This window comes from Bombina bombina, chromosome 2, assembly GCF_027579735.1.
Source record: "Bombina bombina isolate aBomBom1 chromosome 2, aBomBom1.pri, whole genome shotgun sequence".
NCBI classification, from domain to species: Eukaryota; Metazoa; Chordata; class Amphibia; order Anura; family Bombinatoridae; genus Bombina; species Bombina bombina.
Window position 1 is genome coordinate 1,362,535,127 of NC_069500.1, and position 24,118 is coordinate 1,362,559,244.

At 39.8% G+C, this 24,118-nt stretch overlaps 1 gene segment (V, D, J or C); it reads right to left on the minus strand.

The window, feature by feature from the left end:
* Positions 1-19,166: 19,166 nt before the first annotated feature.
* Positions 19,167-23,892, minus strand: LOC128647542 (immunoglobulin kappa variable 3-20-like). The segment is given in 3 exon segments: positions 19,167-19,477; positions 23,389-23,706; positions 23,833-23,892. Coding segments are annotated over 3 exon segments (678 nt in total).
* Between the last annotated feature and the right edge of the window lie 226 nt (positions 23,893-24,118).

The following is a 24,118-nucleotide window of genomic DNA, read 5'->3' on the forward strand; positions in this document are numbered from 1 at the left end:
AGCAGACTGATGTTTCCCAGTCAAAAAACTTTTTTTTTTTAAATTTACACTACTGTTACACCAAATATGAGTGGTGGCACTGGGTAAGTGGGCACAGTATATGCTGTGAGCCTGGCACACACGCTGGCAGGCAACTGCAATTAGATTACACAAGCAGACTGATGTTTCACAGTCAAAAAATGTTATTTTTTTTTTTAATTTACACTACTGTTACACCAGATATGAGTGGTGGCACTGGGCAAGTGGGCACAGTATACGCTTCGAGCCTGGCACACACGCTGGCAGGCAGGCAGGCAACTGCAATTAGATTACACTAGCAAACTGATGTTTCACAGTCAAAAAAGTTTTTTTTTTTTAAATTTACTCTACTGTTACACCAGATATGAGTGGTGGCACTGGGCAAGTGGGCCTGGCACACATGCTGGCAGGCAGGCAACTGCAATTAGATTACACAAGCAGACTGATGTTTCACATTCAAAAAAGTTTTTTTTTTAAATTTACACTACTGTTACACCAGATATGAGTGGTGGCACTGGGCAAGTGGGCCTGGCACACATGCTGGCAGGCAGGCAACTGCAATTAGATTACACTAGCAGACTGATGTTTCACAGTCAAAAAAGTTTTTTTTTTTTAAATTTACACTACTGTTACACCAGATATGAGTGGTGGCACTGGGCAAGTGGGTCTGGCACACACGCTGGCAGGCAGGCAACTGCAATTAGATTACACTAGCAGACTGATGTTTCAAAGTCAAAAAAGTTTTTTTTTTTTAAATTTACACTACTGTTACACCAGATATGAGTGGTGGCACTGGGCAAGTGGGCCTGGCACACACGCTGGCAGGCAACTGCAATTAGATTACACAAGCAAACTGATGTTTCACAGTCAAAAAAGTTTTTTTTTTAAAATTTACACTACTGTTACACCAGATAGGAGTGGTGGCACTGGGCAAGTGGGCCTGGCACACACGCTGGCAGGCAGGCAACTGCAATTAGATTACACTAGCAGACTGATGTTTCACAGTCAAAAAAGATTTTTTTTTTAAATTTACACTACTGTTACACCAGATATGAGTGGTGGCACTGGATAAGTGGGCCTGGCACACACACTGGCAGGCAGGCAACTGCAATTAGATTACACAAGCAGACTGATGTTTCACAGTCAAAAAAGTATTTTTTTTTTTAAATTTACACTACTGTTACACCAGATATGAGTGGTGGCACTGGGCAAGTGGGCCTGGCACACACGCTGGCAGGCAGGCAACTGCAATTAGATTACACTAGCAGACTGATGTTTCACAGTCAAAAAAGTTTTTTTTTTTTTTAATTTACACTACTGTTACACGAGATATGAGTGTTGGCACTGGGCAAGTGGGCCTGGCACACACGCTGGCAGGCAGGCAACTGCAATTAGATTACACAAGCAGACTGATGTTTCCCAGTCAAAAAAGTTTTTTTTTTTAAATTTACACTACTGTTACACCAGATATGAGTGGTGGCACTGGGTAAGTGGGCCTGGCACACACGCTGGCAGGCAGGCAACTGCAATTAGATTACACAAGCAGACTGATGTTTCACAGTCAAAAAAGTTTTTTTTTTTAAATTTACACTACTGTTACACCAGATATGAGTGGTGGCACTGGGCAAGTGGGCCTGGCACACACGCTGGCAGGCAGGCAACTGCAATTAGATTACACAAGCAGACTGATGTTTCCCAGTCAAAAAAGTTTTTGTTTTTTAAATTTACACTACTGTTACACCAGATATGAGTGGTGGCACAGGGCAAGTGGGCACAGTATACGCTGTGAGCCTGGCACACACGCTGGCAGGCAGGCAACTGCAATTAGATTACACAAGCAGACTGATGTTTCACAGTCAAAAAATGTTATTGTTGTTTAATTTACACTACTGTTACACCAGATATGAGTGGTGGCACTGGGCAAGTGGGCACAGTATACGCTTCGAGCCTGGCACACACGCTGGCAGGCAGGCAGGCAGGCAACTGCAATTAGATTACACTAGCAGACTGATGTTTCACAGTCAAAAAAGTTTTTTAAAAAAATTTACACTACTGTTACACCAGATATGAGTGGTGGCACTGGGCAAGTGGGCCTGGCACACATGCTGGCATGCAGGCAACTGCAATTAGATTACACTAGCAGACTGATGTTTCACAGTCAAAAAAGTTTTTTTTTTTAAATGTACTCTACTGTTACACCAGATATGAGTGGTGGCACTGGGCAAGTGGGCCTGGCACACACGCTGGCAGGCAGGCAACTGCAATTAGATTACACAAGCAAACTGATGTTTCACAGTCAAAAAAGTTTTTTTTTTTAAATTTACACTACTGTTACACCAGATAGGAGTGGTGGCACTGGGCAAGTGGGCCTGGCACACACGCTGGCAGGCAGGCAACTGCAATTAGATTACACTAGCAGACTGATGTTTCACAGTCAAAAAAGTTTTTTTTTTTTTTAAATTTACACTACTGTTACACCAGATAGGAGTGGTGGCACTGGGCAAGTGGGCCTGGCACACACGCTGGCAGGCAGGCAACTGCAATTAGATTACACTAGCAGACTGATGTTTCACAGTCAAAAAAGTTTTTTTTTTTAAATTTACACTACTGTTACACCAGATATGAGTGGTGGCACTGGACAAGTGGGCCTGGCACACACGCTGGCAGGCAGGCAACTGCAATTAGATTACACAAGCAGACTGATGTTTCACAGTCAAAAAAGTATTTGTTTTTTACATTTACACTACTGTTACACCAGATATGAGTGGTGGCACTGGGCAAGTGGGCCTGGCACACACGCTGGCAGGCAGGAAACTGCAATTAGATTACACTAGCAGACTGATGTTTCACAGTCAAAAAAGTTTTTTTTTTTTAAATTTACACTACTTTTACACCAGATATGAGTGGTGGCACTGGGCAAGTGGTCCTGGCACACACGCTGGCAGGCAGGCAACTGCAATTAGATTACACTAGCAGACTGATGTTTCACAGTCAAAAAAGTTTTTTTTTTTTAAATTTACACGACTGTTACACCAGATATGAGTGGTGGCACTGGGCAAGTGAGCCTGGCACACACGCTGGCTGGCAGGCAGACAACTGCAATTAGATTACACAAGCAGACTAATGTTTCACAGCCAGAAAAGTTTTTTTTTTTTTTTAAATTTACACTACTGTTACACCGGATATGAGTGCTGGCACTGGGCAAGTGGGCCTGGCACACACGCTGACAGGCAGGCAACTGCAATTAGATTACACTAGCAGACTGATATTTCACAGTCAAAAAAGTTTTTTTTTTTTAAATTTACACTACTGTTACACCAGATATGAGTGGTGGCACTGGGCAAGTGGGCCTGGCACACACGCTGGCAGGCAGGCAACTGCAATTAGATTACACAAGCAGACTGATGTTTCACAGTCAAAAAAGTATTTTTTTTTTAATTTACACTACTGTTACACCAGATATGAGTGGTGGCACTGGACAAGTGGGCCTGGCACACACACTGGCAGGCAGGCAACTGCAATTAGATTACACAAGCAGACTGATGTTTCACAGTCAAAAAAGTATTTGTTTTTTAAATTTACACTACTTTTACACCAGATATGAGTGGTGGCACTGGGCAAGTGGTCCTGGCACACACGCTGGCAGGCAGGCAACTGCAATTAGATTACACTAGCAGACTGATGTTTCACAGTCAAAAAAGTTTTTTTTTAAAATTTACACTACTGTTACACCAGATATGAGTGGTGGCACTGGGCAAGTGGGCCTGGCACACACGCTGGAAGACAGGCAACTGCAATTAGATTACACAAGCAGACTGATGTTTCACAGTCAAAAAAGTTTTTTTTTTAAATTTACACTACTGTTACACCAGATATAAGTGGTGGCACTGGGCAAGTGGGCACAGTATACGCTGTGAGCCTGGCACACATGCTGGCAGGCAGGCAACTGCAATTAGATTACACTAGCAGACTGATGTTTCACAGTCAAAAAAGTTTTTTTTTTTAAATTTACACTACTGTTACACCAGATATGAGTGGTGGCACTGGGTAAGTGGGCCTGGCACACACGCTGGCAGGCAGGCAACTGCAATTAGATTACACAAGCAGACTGATGTTTCACAGTCAAAAAAGTTTTTTTTTTTAAATTTACTCTACTGTTACACCAGATATGAGTGGTGGCACTGGGCAAGTGGGCCTGGCACACATGCTGGCAGGCAGGCAACTGCAATTAGATTACACTAGCAGACTGATGTTTCACAGTCAAAAAAGTTTTTTTTTTTTAAATTTACACTACTGTTACACCAGATATGAGTGGTGGCACTGGGCAAGTGGGTCTGGCACACACGCTGGCAGGCAGGCAACTGCAATTAGATTACACTAGCAGACTGATGTTTCAAAGTCAAAAAAGTTTTTTTTTTTTAAATTTACACTACTGTTACACCAGATATGAGTGGTGGCACTGGGCATGTGGGCCTGGCACACACGCTGGCAGGCAGGCAACTGCAATTAGATTACACAAGCAAACTGATGTTTCACAGTCAAAAAAGTTTTTTTTTTAAAATTTACACTACTGTTACACCAGATAGGAGTGGTGGCACTGGGCAAGTGGGCCTGGCACACACGCTGGCAGGCAGGCAACTGCAATTAGATTACACTAGCAGACTGATGTTTCACAGTCAAAAAAGTTTTTTTTTTTAAATTTACACTACTGTTACACCAGATATGAGTGGTGGCACTGGACAAGTGGGCCTGGCACACACGCTGGCAGGCAGGCAGGCAACTGCAATTAGATTACACAAGCAAACTGATGTTTCACAGTCAAAAAAGTTTTTTTTTTTAAATTTACACTACTGTTACACCAGATAGGAGTGGTGGCACTGGGCAAGTGGGCCTGGCACACACGCTGGCAGGCAGGCAACTGCAATTAGATTACACTAGCAGACTGATGTTTCACAGTCAAAAAAGTTTTTTTTTTTAAATTTACACTACTGTTACACCAGATATGAGTGGTGGCACTGGACAAGTGGGCCTGGCACACACGCTGGCAGGCAGGCAACTGCAATTAGATTACACAAGCAGACTGATGTTTCACAGTCAAAAAAGTATTTGTTTTTTTACATTTACACTACTGTTACACCAGATATGAGTGGTGGCACTGGGCAAGTGGGCCTGGCACACACGCTGGCAGGCAGGCAACTGCAATTAGATTACACTAGCAGACTGATGTTTCACAGTCAAAAAAGTTTTTTTTTTTTAAATTTACACTACTGTTACACCAGATATGAGTGGTGGCACTGGACAAGTGGGCCTGGCACACACGCTGGCAGGCAGGCAGGCAACTGCAATTAGATTACACAAGCAGACTGATGTTTCACAGTCAAAAAAGTATTTGTTTTTTACATTTACACTACTGTTACACCAGATATGAGTGGTGGCACTGGGCAAGTTAGCCTGGCACACACTCTGGCTGGCAGGCAGACAACTGCAATTAGATTACACAAGCAGACTAATGTTTCACAGCCAGAAAAGTTTTTTTTTTTTTTTAAATTTACACTACTGTTACACCGGATATGAGTGGTGGCACTGGGCAAGTGGGCCTGGCACACACGCTGACAGGCAGGCAACTGCAATTAGATTACACTAGCAGACTGATATTTCACAGTCAAAAAAGTTTTTTTTTTTAAATTTACACTACTGTTACACCAGATATGAGTGGTGGCACTGGGCAAGTGGGCCTGGCACACACGCTGGCAGGCAGGCAACTGCAATTAGATTACACAAGCAGACTGATGCTTCACAGTCAAAAAAGTTTGTTTTTTTTAAATTTACACTACTTTTACACCAGATATGAGTGGTGGCACTGGGCAAGTGGTCCTGGCACACACGCTGGCAGGCAGGCAACTGCAATTAGATTACACTAGCAGACTGATGTTTCACAGTCAAAAAAGTTTTTTTTTTTAATTTACACTACTGTTACACCAGATATGAGTGGTGGCACTGGGCAAGTGGGCCTGGCACACACGCTGGAAGACAGGCAACTGCAATTAGATTACACAAGCAGACTGATGTTTCACAGTCAAAAAAGTTTTTTTTTTAAATTTACACTACTGTTACACCAGATATAAGTGGTGGCACTGGGCAAGTGGGCACAGTATACGCAGTGAGCCTGGCACACATGCTGGCTGGCAGGCAGGCAACTGCAATTAGATTACACTAGCAGATTGATGTTTCACAGTCAAAAAAGTTTTTTTTTTAAATTTACACTACTGTTCCACCAGATATAAGTGGTGGCACTGGGCAAGTGGGCCTGGCACACACGCTGGCAGGCAACTGCAATTAGATTACACAAGCAGACTGATGTTTCACAGTCAAAAAGTTTTTTTTTTTTAATTTACACTACTGTTACACCAGATATGAGTGGTGGCACTGGGCAAGTGGGCCTGGCACACACACTGGCAGGCAGGCAACTGCAATTAGATTACACAAGCAGACCGATGTTTCACAGTCAAAAAAGTTTTTTTTTTTTTAAATTTACACTACTGTTACACCAGATATGAGTGGTGGCACTGGGCAAGTGAGCCTGGCACACACGCTGACAGGCAGGCAACTGCAATTAGATTACACAAGCAGACTGATGTTTCACAGTCAAAAAAGTTTTTTTTTTTTAAATTTACACTACTGTTACACCAGATATGAGTGGTGGCACTGGGCAAGTGGGCCTGGCACACACGCTGGCAGGCAGGCAACTGCAATTAGATTACACAAGCAGACTGATGTTACACAGTCAAAAAAGTTTTTGTTTTTTTAAATTTACACTACTTTTACAACAGATATGAGTGGTGGCACTGGGCAAGTGGGCCTGGCACACACGCTGGCAGGCAGTCAACTGCAATTAGATTACACTAGAAGACTGATGTTTCACAGTCAAAACATTTTTTTTTTTAAATTTACACTACTGTTACACCAGATATGAGTGGTGGCACTGGGCAAGTGGGCCTGGCACACACGCTGGCAGACAGGCAACTGCAATTAGATTACACAAGCAGACTGATGTTTCACAGTTAAAAAAGTTTTTTTTTTTAAATTTACACTACTGTTACACCAGATATGAGTGGTGGCACTGGGCAAGTGGGCACAGTATACGCTGTGAGCCTGGCACACACGCTGGCAGGCAGGCAGGCAACTGCAATTAGATTACACTAGCAGATTGATGTTTCACAGTCAAAAAAGTTTTTTTTTTTTAAATTTACACTACTGTTACACCAGATATAAGTGGTGGCACTGGGCAGGTGGGCCTGGCACACACGCTGGCAGGCAACTGCAATTAGATTACACAAGCAGACTGATGTTTCACAGTCAAAAAAGTTTTTTTTTTTTTTTTTTTAAATTTACACTACTGTTACACCAGATATGAGTGGTGGCACTGGGCAAGTGGGCCTGGCACACACGCTGGCAGGCAGGCAACTGCAATTAGATTACACAAGCAGACTGATGTTTCACAGTCAAAAAAGTTTTTTTTTTTTTAAATTTACACTACTGTTACACCAGATATGAGTGGTGGCACTGGGCAAGTGGGTCTGGAACACACGCTTACAGGCAGGCAGGCAACTGCAATTAGATTACACTAGCAGACTGATGTTTCACAGTCAAAAAAGTTTTTTTATTTTAAATTTACACTACTGTTACACCAGATATGAGTGGTGGCACTGGGCAAGTGGGCCTTGGCACACACACTGGCAGGCAGGCAACTGCAATTAGATTACACAAGCAGACTGATGTTTCACAGTCAAAAAAGTTTTTTTTTTAAATTTACACTACTGTTACACCGGATATGAGTGGTGGCACTGGGCAAGTGGGCCTGGCACACACGCTGGCAGACTGGCAACTGCAATTAGATTACACTAGCAGACTGATGTTTCACAGTCAAAAAAGTTTTTTTTATTTTAAATTTACACTACTGTTACACCAGATATGAGTGGTGGCACTGGGCAAGTGGGCCTTGGCACACACGCTGGTAGGCAGGCAACTGCAATTAGATTACACAAGCAGACTGATGTTTCACAGTCAAAAAAGTTTTTTTTTTTTAAATTTACACTACTGTTACACCAGATATGAGTGGTGGCACTGGGCAAATGGGCCTGGCACACACGCTGGCAGGCAGGCAACTGCAATTAGATTACACAAGCAGACCGATGTTTGACAGTCAAAAAAGTTTTTTTTTTTTTTAAATTTACACTACTGTTACACCAGATATGAGTGGTGGCACTGGGCAAGTGGGCCTGGCACACACGCGGGCAGGCAGGCAACTGCAATTAGATTACACAAGCAGACTGATGTTTCACAGTCAAAAAAGTTTTTTTTTTTTTTAAATTTACACTACTGTTACACCAGATATGAGTGGTGGCACTGGGCAAGTGGCTTGGCAGGCAGGAAACTGCAATTAGATTACACAGGGGAAAAAAAAACAGACTGATGTTCTAGCCCTAAAAAGGGATTTTTGGGGTGCTGTCCTTACAGCAGAGATCAGATGAGTCCTTCAGGACTGTAGTGGACACTGAATACACTAGCCTAGCTATCAATTTCCCTATTAAATCTGCAGCAGCTACACTGTCCCTCCTCTCTCTAAGAATGCAGCTTCCGAATGAATCTAAAATGGCTGCTGTCCAGGAGCTGGGAGGGTCTGGGAGGGAGGGTCTGCTGCTGATTGGCTGGAATGTGTCTGCAGACTGTGAGATACAGGGTCAAAGTTTACTCAATGATGACGAATAGGGGGCGGATCGAACATCGCATATGTTCGCCCGCCGTTGCGAACGCAAACAAGCTATGTTCGCCGGGAACTATTTGCCGGCGAACAATTCGCGACATCACTATTAGTCATTAATGTTTGTGCAATTTCTTTTCATCCTTAAGAACTGGCCCTTGGGACTATTGTTTTTCCATCTTTTGTGATGGCAGCTTTGGTTGTGGACGTAATTATTTGAGTCCACTGTTTTGAAAAAAGTTTTTGTGACAATCTTATTATTTTCATCTATCATTACTTCTATGTCAAGAAAATTTATTTGTGAAGTATTGAACTCATGTGTGAAAGAAAGGCCAAAGGTGTTCTTATTTATGTTCTCAAAGAAAAGATCTAATAGTTCCAGGTCTCCTTTCCAGATTATAAACATTACGTCTATAAACCTTCTATAGAGCACAAGATTTGCACCCTAGGGGGAAGATTGTAGAAATTCTGCTGCGAAATGCCCCATAAATTAATTGGCGTAGCTGGGTGCAAATCTCGTGCCCATAGCTGTTCCTTTGCTTTGTAAAAAATATCTATCATTAAATGAGAATGAGTTATTTTTAAGAATAAATTCTATGCTATCTAAGAGAAAACTTTTTTGAGTATTGGACATTAAATCATCCATATCGAGATAGTATTTGATTGCTTTTAGTCCTAATGTGTGATTAATGTTTGTGTACGGTGAACTAACGTCGCAAGTCACTAGACAGAAATTTTCTTGCCATTCTATGTTATCAATTGTATTTAAGAAGTGTGTTGTGTTTTTAGATATGCAGGGAGGTCAGTCACATATTTTTGTAGGTAGTGGTCAACATATTGAGATAGATTTTGAGTTTAAGATTCAATGCCTGAGATTGTTTACCTTCCAGGTGGTGATTTTGCATTTTTGTGGATCTTTGGCAGAAAATAGAAGATGGGTGTTTTTGGATGTGTAATTTTCAGGAATTTATGTTCAGATTAATTTAGTATGCCTACTTCTTTTGCTTCATCTAGTAATCTGAATAATTTGGTTTGTTGTTTTTTTATAGGGTTAGTTTTTAGAGAAATGTATATGGTTTTATCCTCAAGTAATCTGTTAGCTTCTTTTATATAGTACTCTGTGTCCATAATGACAATACCTCCTCCCTTGTCCGCCTGTTTAATGGTTATTGTATCATCGCTCTTAAGGTTTTTTAGAATTGTATTTTCCTCTTTAGTGAGGTTCCAATTAATTTTACCTGATGTATCACATTTGTCTAAGTCTTCCTTGACTAATTTTTCAAAGGTGGAGATGAAGGGGCCTTTTTCTTGGGTGGGGAAAAAAGTGGATTTTGGTTTTAAATCTGAATGTATGAATTCATTATTACCTTTTTGATTGCTTTCTATTGGATTCTTCATAAAGGCCTCTAGTTATCAACGTGTCTACTTACCTGCCTTCACCAGCCTCAATACGCCCGCCTAAGCTCGCCTCACATCGCCGCCGCGGACCTGAATACGTTTGCCAAAGTTATCAAAAAATCTGTCAAAAAGCCACGCACCAATTACGGGGCGATGAGCAGCGGACTGTTATAGTTATCACTCATCCGATCTCGCTGCTCTTCAGGCTTTTTCCCAGCTTTATTGATAAGCTGTCACTAAGCACCCACACTAAACTACACTGTTCTACCCCCTATACCAGCGCCCCCGGAGCCCCCCGCAACTAAATAAAGTTATTAACCCCTAAACCGCCACTCCTAGACCCCGCCGCAACTATAATAAATGTATTAACCCCTAAACCGCCGCTCCCGGAGCCCACCGCCACTCTAATAAACTGATTAACCCCTAAACCGCCGCTCCCGGACCCCTCCGCCACCTACATAATACCTATTAACCCCTATCCTGCCCCCCCTATACCGCCGCCACCTATAATAAATGTATTAACCCCTATCCTGCCGATCCTGTACCCCGCCGCAACTAAATAAATTGTTTAACCCCTAAACCGCCGCTCCCGGACCCCTCCGCCACCTACATAATACCTATTAACCCCTATCCTGCCCCCCCTACACTGTCGCCACCTATAATAAATTTATTAACCCCTATCCTGCCCCCCCTATACCGCTGCCATCTATATTAAACTAATTAACCCCTAAACATAAGTCTAACCCTAACACCCCCCTAACTTAAATATTATTTTAATAAATCTAAATAAAAATTACTCTTATTAACTAAATTAATCCTATTTAAAACTAAATACTTACCTATAAAATAAACCCTAAGATAGCTACAATATTACTAATAATTATATTGTAGCTATTTTAGGATTTATTTTTATTTTACAGTTAACTTTGTATTTATTTTAACTAGGTAGAATAGTTATTAAATAGTTATTAACTATTTAATAACTACCTAGCTAAAAGAAATACAAAATTTCCTGTAAAATAAATCCTAACCTAAGTTACAATTAAACCTAACACTACACTATCAATAAATAAATTTAATTAATTAACTACAAATACCTACAATTAAATACAATTAAATAAACTAAGTTACAAAAAATAAAAAAAACTAAGTGCCGATCAGCCAATAGAATGCAAGCTCAATCTGATTGATTGATTGGATCAGCCAATCCGATTGAACTTGAATCTGATTGGCTGATTCAATCATCCAATCAGATTTTTCCTACCTTAATTCCGATTGGCTGATATAATCCTATCAGCCAATCGGAATTCGAGGGACGCCATCTTGGATGACGTCACTTAAAGGAACCTTCATTTGTCGTCTAGTCGTCGGTCAAGAAGGATGTTCCGCGCCGGAGGTCTTGAAGATGGAGCCGCTCCTCGTCGGATAGGTAGTTATTAAATAGTTAATAACTATTTAATAACTATTCTACCTAGTTAAAATAAATACAAAGTTGCCTGTAAAATAAATATAAATCCTAAGATAGCTACAATGTAATTATTAATTACATTGTAGCTATCTTAGGGTTTATTTTACAGGTAAGTATTTAGTTTTAAATAGGAATAATTTATTTATTGATAGTGTAGGGTTAGGTGTAATTGAAACTTAGGTTAGTTTTTATTTTACAGGTAAATTTTTCTTTATTTTATCTAGGTAGCTATTAAATAGTTAATAACTATTTAATAGCTATTGTACCTAGCTAAAATAAATTTAAATTTGCCTGTAAAATAAAAATAAATCCTAAAATAGCTACAATAGGGGTGTTAGGGTTAGTGTTAGGGTTAGTGTTAGACTTAGGTTTAGGGGTTCATAATTTTATTATAGGTTGCTGCGGTGTAGGGGGGGCAGGATAGGGATTGATAAATTTATTATAGTTTGCGGCGGTGTAGGGGGGGCAGATTAGGGGTATATAAGTTTAATATAGGTGGCGGCGGGGTCCGGGAGTGGCGGTTTAGGGGTTAAACAATTTATTTAGTTGCGGCGGGGTCCGGGATCCGCAGGATAGGGGTTAATAAATTTAATATAGGTGGCAGCGGTATAGGGGGGGCAGGATAGGGGTTAATAGGTATTATGTAGGTGGCTGCGGGGTCCGGGAGCGGCGGTTTAGGGGTTAATATATTTATTATAGTTGCGGCGGGGTCCGGGAGCGGCGGTTTAGGGGTTAGCATGTTCAATGTAGGTGGCGGCGTTGTAGGGGGGCAGATTAGGGGTGTTTAGACTCGGGGTACATGTTAGGGTGTTAGGTGTACACACTTCCCATAGGAATCAATGGGATGTCGGGCAGCAGCGAACATGAACTTTCGCTATAGTCAGACTCCCATTGATTCCTATGGGATCCGCCACCTCCAGGGCGGTGGATTGAAAACCAGGTACGCTGGGCCGGAAAAGTGCCGAGCATACCTGCTAGTTTTTTGATAACTATCAAAAGTAGTCAGATTGTGCCGAACTTGTGTTCGGAACATCTGGAGTGACGTAAGAATCGATCTGTGTCAGACTGAGTCCGGCGGATCGAAGCTTACGTCACTAAATTCTACTTTTGCCGGTGTGTAGGGCTTGATAACTTAGGCGAATCAGCCTCACCACAAATACGCTGTGGAATTCCAGCGTATTTGAGGTTGACGGCTTGATAACTAGAGGCCAAAGTATTTTTTAATAGTTAATTTTCTTATGAACTGATTAATATTGATCAGAGTTTCGAATTTGTTCATTTTACAAGATGGGGCAAAATTTAGACCTTTACTTAGGATTCCTTTTTCCTTTTCATTTAAATCTCTTATACTAATATTAAAGATTCCATCAGTTTTAATGGTATCTATCTTGTTTTTGTTTTGGCTTTTGTTGGCTCCTCTTCCTCTACTTCCTCCACTGTTCTCTTTCTTTTTGGGGTCTCGTACCACCCTCTCTCTTGCTGGAGTAATTCTTCTCTGGGTCTGCCTTTTTTGGGGAGCGTTGTTCTAAAAAATCCTGTTTAATGTTGTGGGTTTGAATGGGTGCATTAAACTCTGTCGGCTAGATTTAGAGTTTGGCGGTAGCCGTGAAAACCAGCGTTAGAGGCTCCTAACGCTGGTTTTAGGCTACCGCCGGTATTTGGAGTCACTGAAAATAGGGTCTAACGCTCACTTTTCAGCCACGACTTTTCCATACCGCAGATCCCCTTACGTCAATTGCGTATCCTATCTTTTCAATGGGATCTTCCTAACTCCGGTATTTAGAGTCGTGGCTGAAGTGAGCGTTAGAGCTCTAACGACAAAACTCCAGCCGCAGAAAAAAAGCAGGAGTTAAGAGCTTTCTGGGCTAACGCCGGTTCATAAAGCTCTTAACTACTGTACCCTAAAGTACACTAACACCCATAAACTACCTATGTACCCCTAAACTGAGGTCCCCCCACATCGCCGCCACTCAAATTTTTTTTTAACCCCTAATCTGCCGACCGCAAAGCGCCGCCAGCTAAGTTATCCCTATGTACCCCTAATCTGCTGCCCCTAACACCGCCGACCCCTGTATTATATTTATTAACCCCTAACCTGCCCCCCACAACGTCGCCGCCAGCTACTTACAATAATTAACCCCTAATCTGCCGACCGCAAAGCGCCGCCACCTACATTATAGCTATGTACCCCTAATCTGCTGCCCCTAACACCGCCGACCCCTATATTATATTTATTAACCCCTAATCTGCCCCCCTCAACGTCGCCTCCACCTGCCTACACTTATTAACCCCTAATCTGCCGAGCGGACCGCACCGCTACTATAATAAATGTATTAACCCCTAATCCGCCTCACTAACCCTATAATAAATAGTATTAACCCCTAATCTGCCCTCCCTAACATCGCCGACACCTAACTTCAATTATTAACCCCTAATCTGCCGACCGGAGCTCACCGCTACTATAATAAATGGATTAACCCCTAAAGCTAAGTCTAACCCTAACACTAACACCCCCCCTAAGTTAAATATAATTTAAATCTAACGAAATTAATTAACTCTTATTAAATAAATTATTCCTATTTAAAGCAAAATACTTACCTGTAAAATAAATTCTAATATAGCTACAATATAAATTATAATTACATTGTAGCTATTTTAGGATTAATATTTATTTTACAGGCAACTTTGTATTTATTTTAACCAGGTACAATAGCTATTAAATAGTTAAGAACTATTTAATAGTTACCTAGTTCAAATAATTACAAAATCACCTGTAAAATAAATCCTAACCTAAGTTCTAATTAAACCTAACACTACACTATCAATAAATTAATTAAATATAATTCATACAATTACCTACAATTAAACCTAACACTACACTATCAATAAATTAATTAAATACAATATCTACAAATAACTACAATGAAATAAACTAACTAAAGTACAAAAAATAAAAAAGAACTAAGTTACAAAAAATAAAAAAATATTTACAAACATAAGAAAAATTTTACAACAATTTTAAACTAATTAAACCTACTCTAAGCCCCCTAATAAAATAACAAAGCCCCCCAAAATAAAAAAATGCCCTACCCTATTCTAAATTACTAAATTAAAAGCTCTTTTACCTTACCAGCCCTGAACAGGGCCCTTTGCGGGGCATGCCCCAAAGAATTCAGCTCTTTTGCCTGTAAAAAAAAACATACAATACCCCCCCCAACATTACAACCCACCACCCACATACCCCTAATCTAACCCAAACCCCCCTTAAATAAACCTAACACTAAGCCCCTGAAGATCTTCCTACCTTGTCTTCACCCTGCCAGGTTCTCCGATCGGTCCAGAAGAGCTCCTCCGATGTCCTGATCCAAGCCCAAGCGGGGGGCTGAAGAGGTCCATGATCCGGTCGAAGTCTTCATCCAAGCGGGGCAGAAGAGGTCTTCCATCCAATTGAAGTCTTCATCCAGGCGGCATCTTCTATGGTCTTCCATCCGGAGCCAATCAGAATATTCCTACCTTAATTCCGATTGGCTGATAGAATCCTATCAGCCAATCGGAATTCGAGGGACGCCATCTTGGATGACGTCATTTAAAGGAACCGTCATTCGTCGTTCAGTCGTCGGGCGATGGATGTTCCGCGTAGGAGGTCTTCAGGATGCTGCCGCTTCGCTCCGGATGGAAGACCATAGAAGATGCCGCCTGGATGAAGACTTCAATCGGATGGAAGACCTCTTCTGCCCCGCTTGGATGAAGACTTCGACCGGATCATGGACCTCTTCAGCCCCCCGCTTGGGCTTGGATCAGGACATCGGAGGAGCTCTTCTGGACCGATCAGAGAACCTGGCAGGGTGAAGACAAGGTAGGAAGATCTTCAGGGGCTTAGTGTTAGGTTTATTTAAGGGGGGTTTGGGTTAGATTAGGGGTATGTGGGTGGTGGGTTGTAATGTTGGGGGGGGGTATTGTATGTTTTTTTTTACAGGCAAAAGAGCTGAATTCTTTGGGGCATGCCCCGCAAAGGGCCCTGTTCAGGGCTGGTAAGGTAAAAGAGCTTTTAATTTAGTAATTTAGAATAGGGTAGGGCATTTTTTTTATTTTGGGGGGCTTTGTTATTTTATTAGGGGGCTTAGAGTAGGTGTAATTAGTTTAAAATTGTTGTAAGATTTTTCTTATGTTTGTAAATATTTTTTTATTTTTTGTAACTTAGTTCTTTTTTATTTTTTGTACTTTAGTTAGTTTATTTCATTGTAGTTATTTGTAGATATTGTATTTAATTAATTTATTGATAGTGTAGTGTTAGGTTTAATTGTAGGTAATTGTAGGAATTGTATTTAATTAATTTATTTATAGTGTAGTGTTAGGTTTAATTAGAACTTAGGTTAGGATTTATTTTACAGGTGATTTTGTAATTATTTGAACTAGGTAACTATTAAATAGTTCTTAACTATTTAATAGCTATTGTACATGGTTAAAATAATTACAAAGTTGCCTGCAAAATAAATATTAATCCTAAAATAGCTACAATATAATTATAATTTATATTGTAGCTATATTAGGATTTATTTTACAGGTAAGTATTTAGCTTTAAATAGGAATAATTTATTTAATAAGAGTTAATTAATTTCGTTAGATTTAAATTATATTTAACTTAGGGGGGTGTTAGTGTTAGGGTTAGACTTAGCTTTAGGGGTTAATCCATTTATTATAGTAGCGGTGAGCTCCGGTCGGCAGATTAGGGGTTAATAATTGAAGTTAGGTGTCGGCGATGTTAGGGAGGGCAGATTAGGGGTTAATACTATTTATTATAGGGTTAGTGAGGCGGATTAGGGGTTAATACATTTATTATAGTAGCGCTCAGGTCCGGTCGGCAGATTAGGGGTTAATAAGTGTAGGTAGCTGGCGGCGACGTTGTGGGGGGCAGATTAGGGGTTAATAAATATAATATAGGGGTCGGCGGTGTTAGGGGCAGCAGATTAGGGGTACATAGGGATAATGTAAGTAGCGGCGGTTTACGGAGCGGCAGATTAGGGGTTAAAAATAATATGCAGGGGTCAGCGATAGCGGGGGCGGCAGATTAGGGGTTAATAAGTGTAAGGGTAGGGGTGTTTAGACTCGGGGTACATGTTAGGGTGTTAGGTGCAGACATAGGAAGTGTTTCCCCATAGCAAACAATGGGGCTGCGTTAGGAGCTGAACGCGGCTTTTTTGAAGGTGTTAGGTTTTTTTTCAGCTCAAACAGCCCCATTGTTTCCTATGGGGGAATCGTGCACAAGCACGTTTTTGAGGCTGGCCGCGTCCGTAAGCAACTCTGGTATCGAGAGTTGCATTTGCGTTAAAAATGCTCTACGCTCCTTTTTTGGAGCCTAACGCAGCATTTTTTTGGACTCTCAATACCAGAGTTATTTTTATGGTGCGGCCAGAAAAAAGGCAGCGTTAGCTACGCGGGTCGTTACCGACAAAACCCTAAATCTAGCCGTGTGTCTCTTAGTTGTTCAAATCGATTTCTAAGAGGGACTTCCCATTTTGATTCTAATCTATTTCTCCATGGTTTACCTCGTTCTTCTCTGGTGTCAAATCTATCGTTTGTGTAGTTTTTTGATGTGGTTGAATAGTCATTCATATGGTTCCTAGATTTATCATGTTCCCTCCAACTTTGATTTTCATAATTTCTATCTCTATTTGAATCTCTATGGTGTTGTCCATCATATATTCTATCATAATAATTGTACCTTCCTGAATATTCATATTGGTTGTATTGTCTGTTTCTATTTTCTTGTTCATCTCTTCTATCTGGTCTAGTTTTGTTATTTGTTCTCCACTTATATTGATTTGACACATTCTGTTAATAATTTTCCCTTCTATAATTATCTCTTGTCATCTGTCTGTCATTTCTATATCTAGAATATTCGTTCTGCTGTTTATTTTCATTTTTGTTACCTCTCTTTTCCCTTCCGAAGATCTGATTAATTGTTTTCTTAATTGAAATATTTGTATTACTGGTAGTTGGAATTGGATCTGTATCTTTTAGACTGTCCTTACTACTTTCTCCTTTTTCTATTAGGCCATAGTCTTCTTGATCTCTGTCATATTTTTTCCATTTACTATTAATTACTGTTTCCTTAAATTTGGTTAGATTGATCCCTATCTCTTTTTGTTTAGCTATGCAATCCAAATCTTCTTCATATGGTTTTAAAATTTCCTTATAGGAGTCAATATTGTTGTTTAATTCATTTAACAATATATTTCTAGCTTTAATGATTACCTCCATGAGATCTATTGATCTTTTTTCTAATATTCCAAACCATTCTTTAGATAGATCATTATTTAGCTCAAAATTGCAATTCTTTTTTAACCTTAGTCCCCTAGGTACTATTTTGTTATCTACATATTTTTGTATGAATGAGACTTCGTTTTTGTATTTAATTTCCTTCTCTAGGATTTTTTCTAATTCTGAAAGTGTAACTATTACATCAGTATGTTCGAGTGGCTTATCCTCTGACTGTGTTTTGGTCATATCCTTTAAAAGTGTTTGTCTGATGTGGAATATTTCCATATTGTATGTAGACTATACGTGTGAGAAGTTGGCTTACAAATGGAACAATAAAGGTGATAGTCTAGATACAAACTTCTAAGATTAGCAGCTACACCATAAAACACACTTAAACTCCTCAAGAAGTGTTGGGACAAAAATACAAAAGGACAGTAGGTGGCGCTATAGGACAATATAAGATAATAAACCTATTATGTAGGGATGTTGCTAGGATCTATTTTCTGGTATACTAATAACTAATGTACTAATGAGAGTAAGTGTTAAAATAAAATATTTATTCTTACATACATTCAATTAAAACATTTTATAACATGATATTCATAAAAATAGAATCTATTGTTAAATGATTAAAACAATATAAAAATGTAGACACCGGTGTCCAAAAAAATCATCTATACAGGTAAGTACTATATGCAAAATTCTTTGACAAAGGTACTATGTGCTAAATTCTATGACAAAATGATGCTGGTATGCAATAACGAACAATGATTAATGTGTATGACAGTAATAGGTATACATCAATCCTGTATGAAATGGAGATCGATATGATAAATCAGCTGTTTCTCTTTATGCAGTTAGAAAAGTCTTTAAAATGTCTTTTGGGTATTTGATACTAAAAAGTGGAATTAGCAATATTTATGTTGCAATTTTTATGTTGCAATATTTAGGCAACCCCACCTCACCCCACTGACGTCATCATCCTTGGCAAAGTGAAGACGAATGCATCTAAACAACCAACACAAAAATGCAATAAATGCAATCAATTCAATAATGACTGAGCAGCAATGTAATCAGGAGAGAGACACGTTAGCTGTAGTTAATATGAGATCTCCTGTAGATCAAGAAGAAGGTTCTTCGTTGTATGTTTCCCTGTCAGCTGGATAAACAAGACAGCTGCAAGGTCCTGGATATACTTATTAGGATCCAGAACTCGGCAGAAGAGGACAAGTGGTTGGAGAAAGGAATCCACAAATGTAGCTATGGGTTGCTGAACAGACCCAATGGTGGAGACAATGGGTCTCTGACAGGTGGTTTGTTGAGTTGTTTATGAATCTTAGGCAGTGTGTAAAACACTGGAGTCCTTGAATGGGTGACCGTCAGAAAAGCAAATGTATCTTTATCCAAGAAGCCTTGTTGGAATGCTGCCAATAGATACTGATCAATTTTGTTTTTAAACCCAGACGTCGGGTCACTTGGTAGATTTCTGTAGGTGGTCTGATCCGTAAGCTGTGATAATATTTCTGCCTTATAATCCATATAATTCATTAACACCACCACTCCACCCTTGTCTGCCTCACATATAATTAAGGTATTATAATTAATAAGCTTTTTTAGTGCATTGCGCTCCTCTATTGAAAAGTTGTTAAACGTATCATTACAATGAAGTATCACAGAGCCTTCCATCTCTTTAAATCTAAGTCTTGTGAATGTGTTGATGCTTGAATTATTGGAGATAGGGACATATGTCGATTTCTTTCAAAAATGTCTTTGTTCTTGATTGCTGGTCCCAAATTTTTCTTTTAGTAATAATTGTCTTTGAAATTTCTTAATATCTATAAATAGGTCAAAAGAGTCTGTCCTGCATGTAGGGATAAATGTAAGTCCCTTATTTAGCACTTGTAGTTCTAATGTGCTGAGAGGATGATTGCTCAAATTGACCACAATATTTTCTGCTGTCATTTTGGTGATATAGATGGAGGTTTTTTCTTTATACCCCCCTCGCCTTGTAATAGCTCTTTTCCTTGTAAGTTTTTTGAGCGAGTAGTTACCCCTGAGCCAGGGTACCCCTGAGGCCTGTTCTGACTGCTTCCAGTTTTTTATTCTTGAAGTCGATCAAATCAGACTCATGTTTATTTATTTGTTCTTGTAATTTATGATGCCAGTTTTCATTGGTGTCAGCTTGTCATTTGACTATATTTGTTCATATGTTGCAATTTCAATTTTAATTAGTGCCAAAAGTCATCCCACTTCTTGGATAACAAATAGTACAAGGTCTCAGGAGCACTTGTTTTCTATATTACAAAATTTTTCACAAAAAGCAGGGTTGTTCCTACCTATTGTGGGTGTATTCCTTATCCTAAATCCTCTAGGGATGTAGCCCTTGCAATGATATTCGGACTAGTATGTCCCATGCAGGTTAAGAACTTTTCCTCTCTGTTTTAATTTCAATAGGTGTGTATAAATACTGTATATACAGGATTATCTGTTGTAGGGCCTGTAGTGAGTGCACCAAATCTAATCACGTCCACCCCACTGACATCATCATCCCGGGCAACGTGAAGCTGAGCGCATCTAAACAACAAACAAAAAAATGCAATAAATGCAATCAATTAAAAAATGACCGAACAGGGAATTCATATAATAACAACCTAAGAGTAGATAGACAGCCTATACATATTAACACATCTCCCGTTGATCTCTACGATATGTATTTCCTAAATTGCATGTTGCCCTAGAAACTAAAACAAGCAACTGTGAGGTCTGTGATTTACTCACCAGAATCCAATGTCAGCGGAAGTGTTTAATAAGTATAATGTAGCATAAAAAATGTAACAAATAAATATAATAGAACACAAAAATCAAAAGCAGCAATGTAATCAGGAGACACGTTAGCCATAGTTATTATGACATCTCCTGCCAATCAAGAAGAAGCTCCTTTGTTGTATGTTTCCCTGACAGCTGAACAAACAAGACAACTGCAAGGTACTGGGTATACTCATTAGGATCTAGATAGAACTCAACAGAAGAGGACAAAATAAACATCCTAATCCCTTGAACAAGCATAATAATCCAGAAATTAAAAAAAATAATAAGGGGTCCTCAGAACAACTGGTCGCCCAACACTTCCAGCAATTCCAAAACAGTGTGAAAGATCTCAAGTACACTATTATTGATCACGTCCCCCCCTCTGAATAGAGGGGGTGATCAGGCTACTCCTACAAAAGGAGGAAGGATGGATTTACCATCTGGAAACGCTAATCCCCAAGGGGTTAAATACCCACCTAGATTGGCAGGCATTCCTGTAATTTTGAGAGCCATGGTCCATTGGGACTTTTAGAGATGTTTTGTCCTGATTGCTCCCAACCTTTCATTGCTCCAACTTTCTCTTTCTCTTGTTCATATTTTTGTCTTTTCCTTGCAGCACTAATTATGTTTTGTTTGCTTTTGCCGCTTCTGTCACAACTTGGGATAAGTTAGGTATTTCATGTACCACTAACTGTTTGTCATATTTGGCAGTTTGTCATAGTTGTGCAGAGGTTTGCAATAGCAAACACATTTTGAATTTTGTACATTTTTTTTTTTTTTATTATTATCTTTCAGTTTGGATATATTTAGTTACATTCTATAGTCTGTCTTTATAGCTTGTAAATCTATAGATGGCTAACACAATTTTGAGTGTATTGCATATTTTTAATTGTATTGCAATCTTTTGTATTTTTCCTTTTTTTTTATTATTTATCATTTTAGTATTTATAATTTTTTTTTATTTTCTGGATTATTATGCTTGTTTAAGGGATTATGATGTTTAATTCTTCCTCTTCTGCCGAGTTCTGGATCCTAATGAGTATATCCAGGACCTTGCAGCTGTCTTGTTTGTTTAGCTGTCAGGAAAACATACAACGAAGGAGCTTCTTCTTGATCGGCAGGAGATGTCATAATAACTATGGCTAACGTGTTTCTCTCCTGATTACATTGCTGCTTTGATTTTTGTGTTCTATTATTTATTTGTGTTCTATTATATTTATTTGTTATATTTTTTATGCTATGTTATACTTATTAACCGCTTCCGAAAAAGAGAGGGGAGAGAGTGCAAAAGAGAGGGGAAGAGAGAGAGACAGAGCAAAAGAGAGGGGGGGAGAGAGACCAAAAGAGAGGGGGGAGAGAGAGAGAACAAGCAAAAGAGATGGTGAGAGAGAGAGCGGGCAAAAGAGTAAGTGAGAGAGAGTGCAAAAGAGAGGGGGGAGAGAGAGAGCAAAAGAGAGGAGAGAGAGTGCAAAAGAGAGGGGGGAGAGAGAGCAAAAGAGAAGGGCGGAGAAAGAGCAAAAAAAATGGGAGAGAGAGAGCAAAAGAGAGGGGGAGAGTGCAAAACAGAAGGGGGGGGGAGAGAGAGAGGGGGAGAGAGAGAGCAAAAGAGAGGAGGGAGAGAGAGAGAGAGAGCAAAAGAGAGGTGGGAGAGAGAGTGCAAAATAGACGGGGAAGAGAGAGAGCAAGAGAGGGTTGAGAGAGAGAGAGCAAAAGAGAGGGGGGAGAGAGAGAGCAAGAGAGGGGGGAGAGAGAAAGAGCAAAAGAGAGGGGGGGAGAGAGAGAGCAAAAGAGCGGGGGAGAGAGCAAAAGAGAGGGGGAGAGAGAGAGCAAAAGAGGGGGGAGAGAGAGAGAAAAAGAGAGGGTGGAGAGAGAGCAAAAGAGAGGGTGGAGAGAGAGCAAAAGAAAGGGGGGAGAGAGAGTGCAAAAGAGAGGGAGAGAGAGTGCAAAAGAGAGGGGAGAGAGCTCAAAAGAGAGGGGGAGAGAGAGAGCAAAATAGAGGGGAGAGAGAACAAAAGAGAGGGTGAAGAGAGAGAGCAAAATAGATCGGGGGGGAGAGCAAGGGGTGGGACTGCTGTACTGCAAAAAATGGCCCATGTACACGGGCTTTAGGACTAGTAGTAACATAATAGACTAAGTTGAAAAAATACAGAAGTCTGAGGAATAGAAGATTTATTTCTGCTTTCATTGTACGTATAATAAATCAATGTGTTTACAATAGAGCTGTGCATTTATTTTCTGACCAATGCACATTCGTCATGGAAATGGGAATTTTGTTTCATTATGAAAGAATGCACCAACAAAAATGAAAGAAAACAAAAAAATACTGAGGTTTACTTTACTTTCATTTTTGTTAAGGGTTGATACTTACCTAAGCGTGCTCTCCTGAGCACATTATGGTTAGTATTGTAGCTACAGTGAACTTGTCACCTGTAGCTTTCAAACATTTACATTTATTTTAACAAAAACAAATGTAAAGGTTTAAGGAAATTCTGGTTTTATTTTAAACTAAAGAAAAACCGAATAGTGCAGCCACCGAATATTCGGGAAAATTAATTTACCTAAATTTTCTAAATGAAAAACTAAATGAACAACAATAAACAATCACTCAGAAACATCACTCCGTACAAGCTTTTCATTAAAACTCTGAGCTGAAAAAAGAGGAAGGTTTTTGTACAGCTCTGTATCACTGTGCGAGGGAAGCTATGACCCTGCTGACAGTAATAATCTGCTGCATCTTCTGCTTGCACTCTGCTGACTGTGAGAGTGTAATCAGTACCAGACCCACTGCCGCTGAACCTGTCTGGGGTCCCTGTGTGTTTGTTGCTTGTACCATAGATAAGAAGCTTTGGAGCTTGTCCTGATTTCTGTTGGTACCAGTGTAATCTATCAGTGTTAACACTGCTACTGGCTTTACATTTGATGCTGATAGTTTCTCCAGGTGGCACAGTGAATAAATCTGGAGCCTGTGTCATCATGGTCTGTCCACAGGAATCTAAGGATTTAAATAATTATTGAAAATAATTAGTGGAAATATATTTTATTTATTTCTACAGTTAATGTACAAATATCTACAATAAAACATAATATATATCTGTAAGATTAAATCTGAATCACTTACACTGAATATAGCACAACAATAAACACAGCAGATAAGTTGGATAAAGCATCTTTGTGTTACTGAGAGAGCTCAGATACAGACTGATGTCACCTGCACAATGTAATATGTACATCAGCTGAGACTGGGGAGGAAATGTCTGGTTATGCAAAACTGCACAATGCAAATAATATCTCACTTCACTTGTCTGTTGTAGATCTATAAAAAGTATTAATTCTGAATTGTAAGTCAGGTTGTATGAAGTTACAGTCATATTATCATTTAATAGTTATGCACTCTGAGTAGGTTT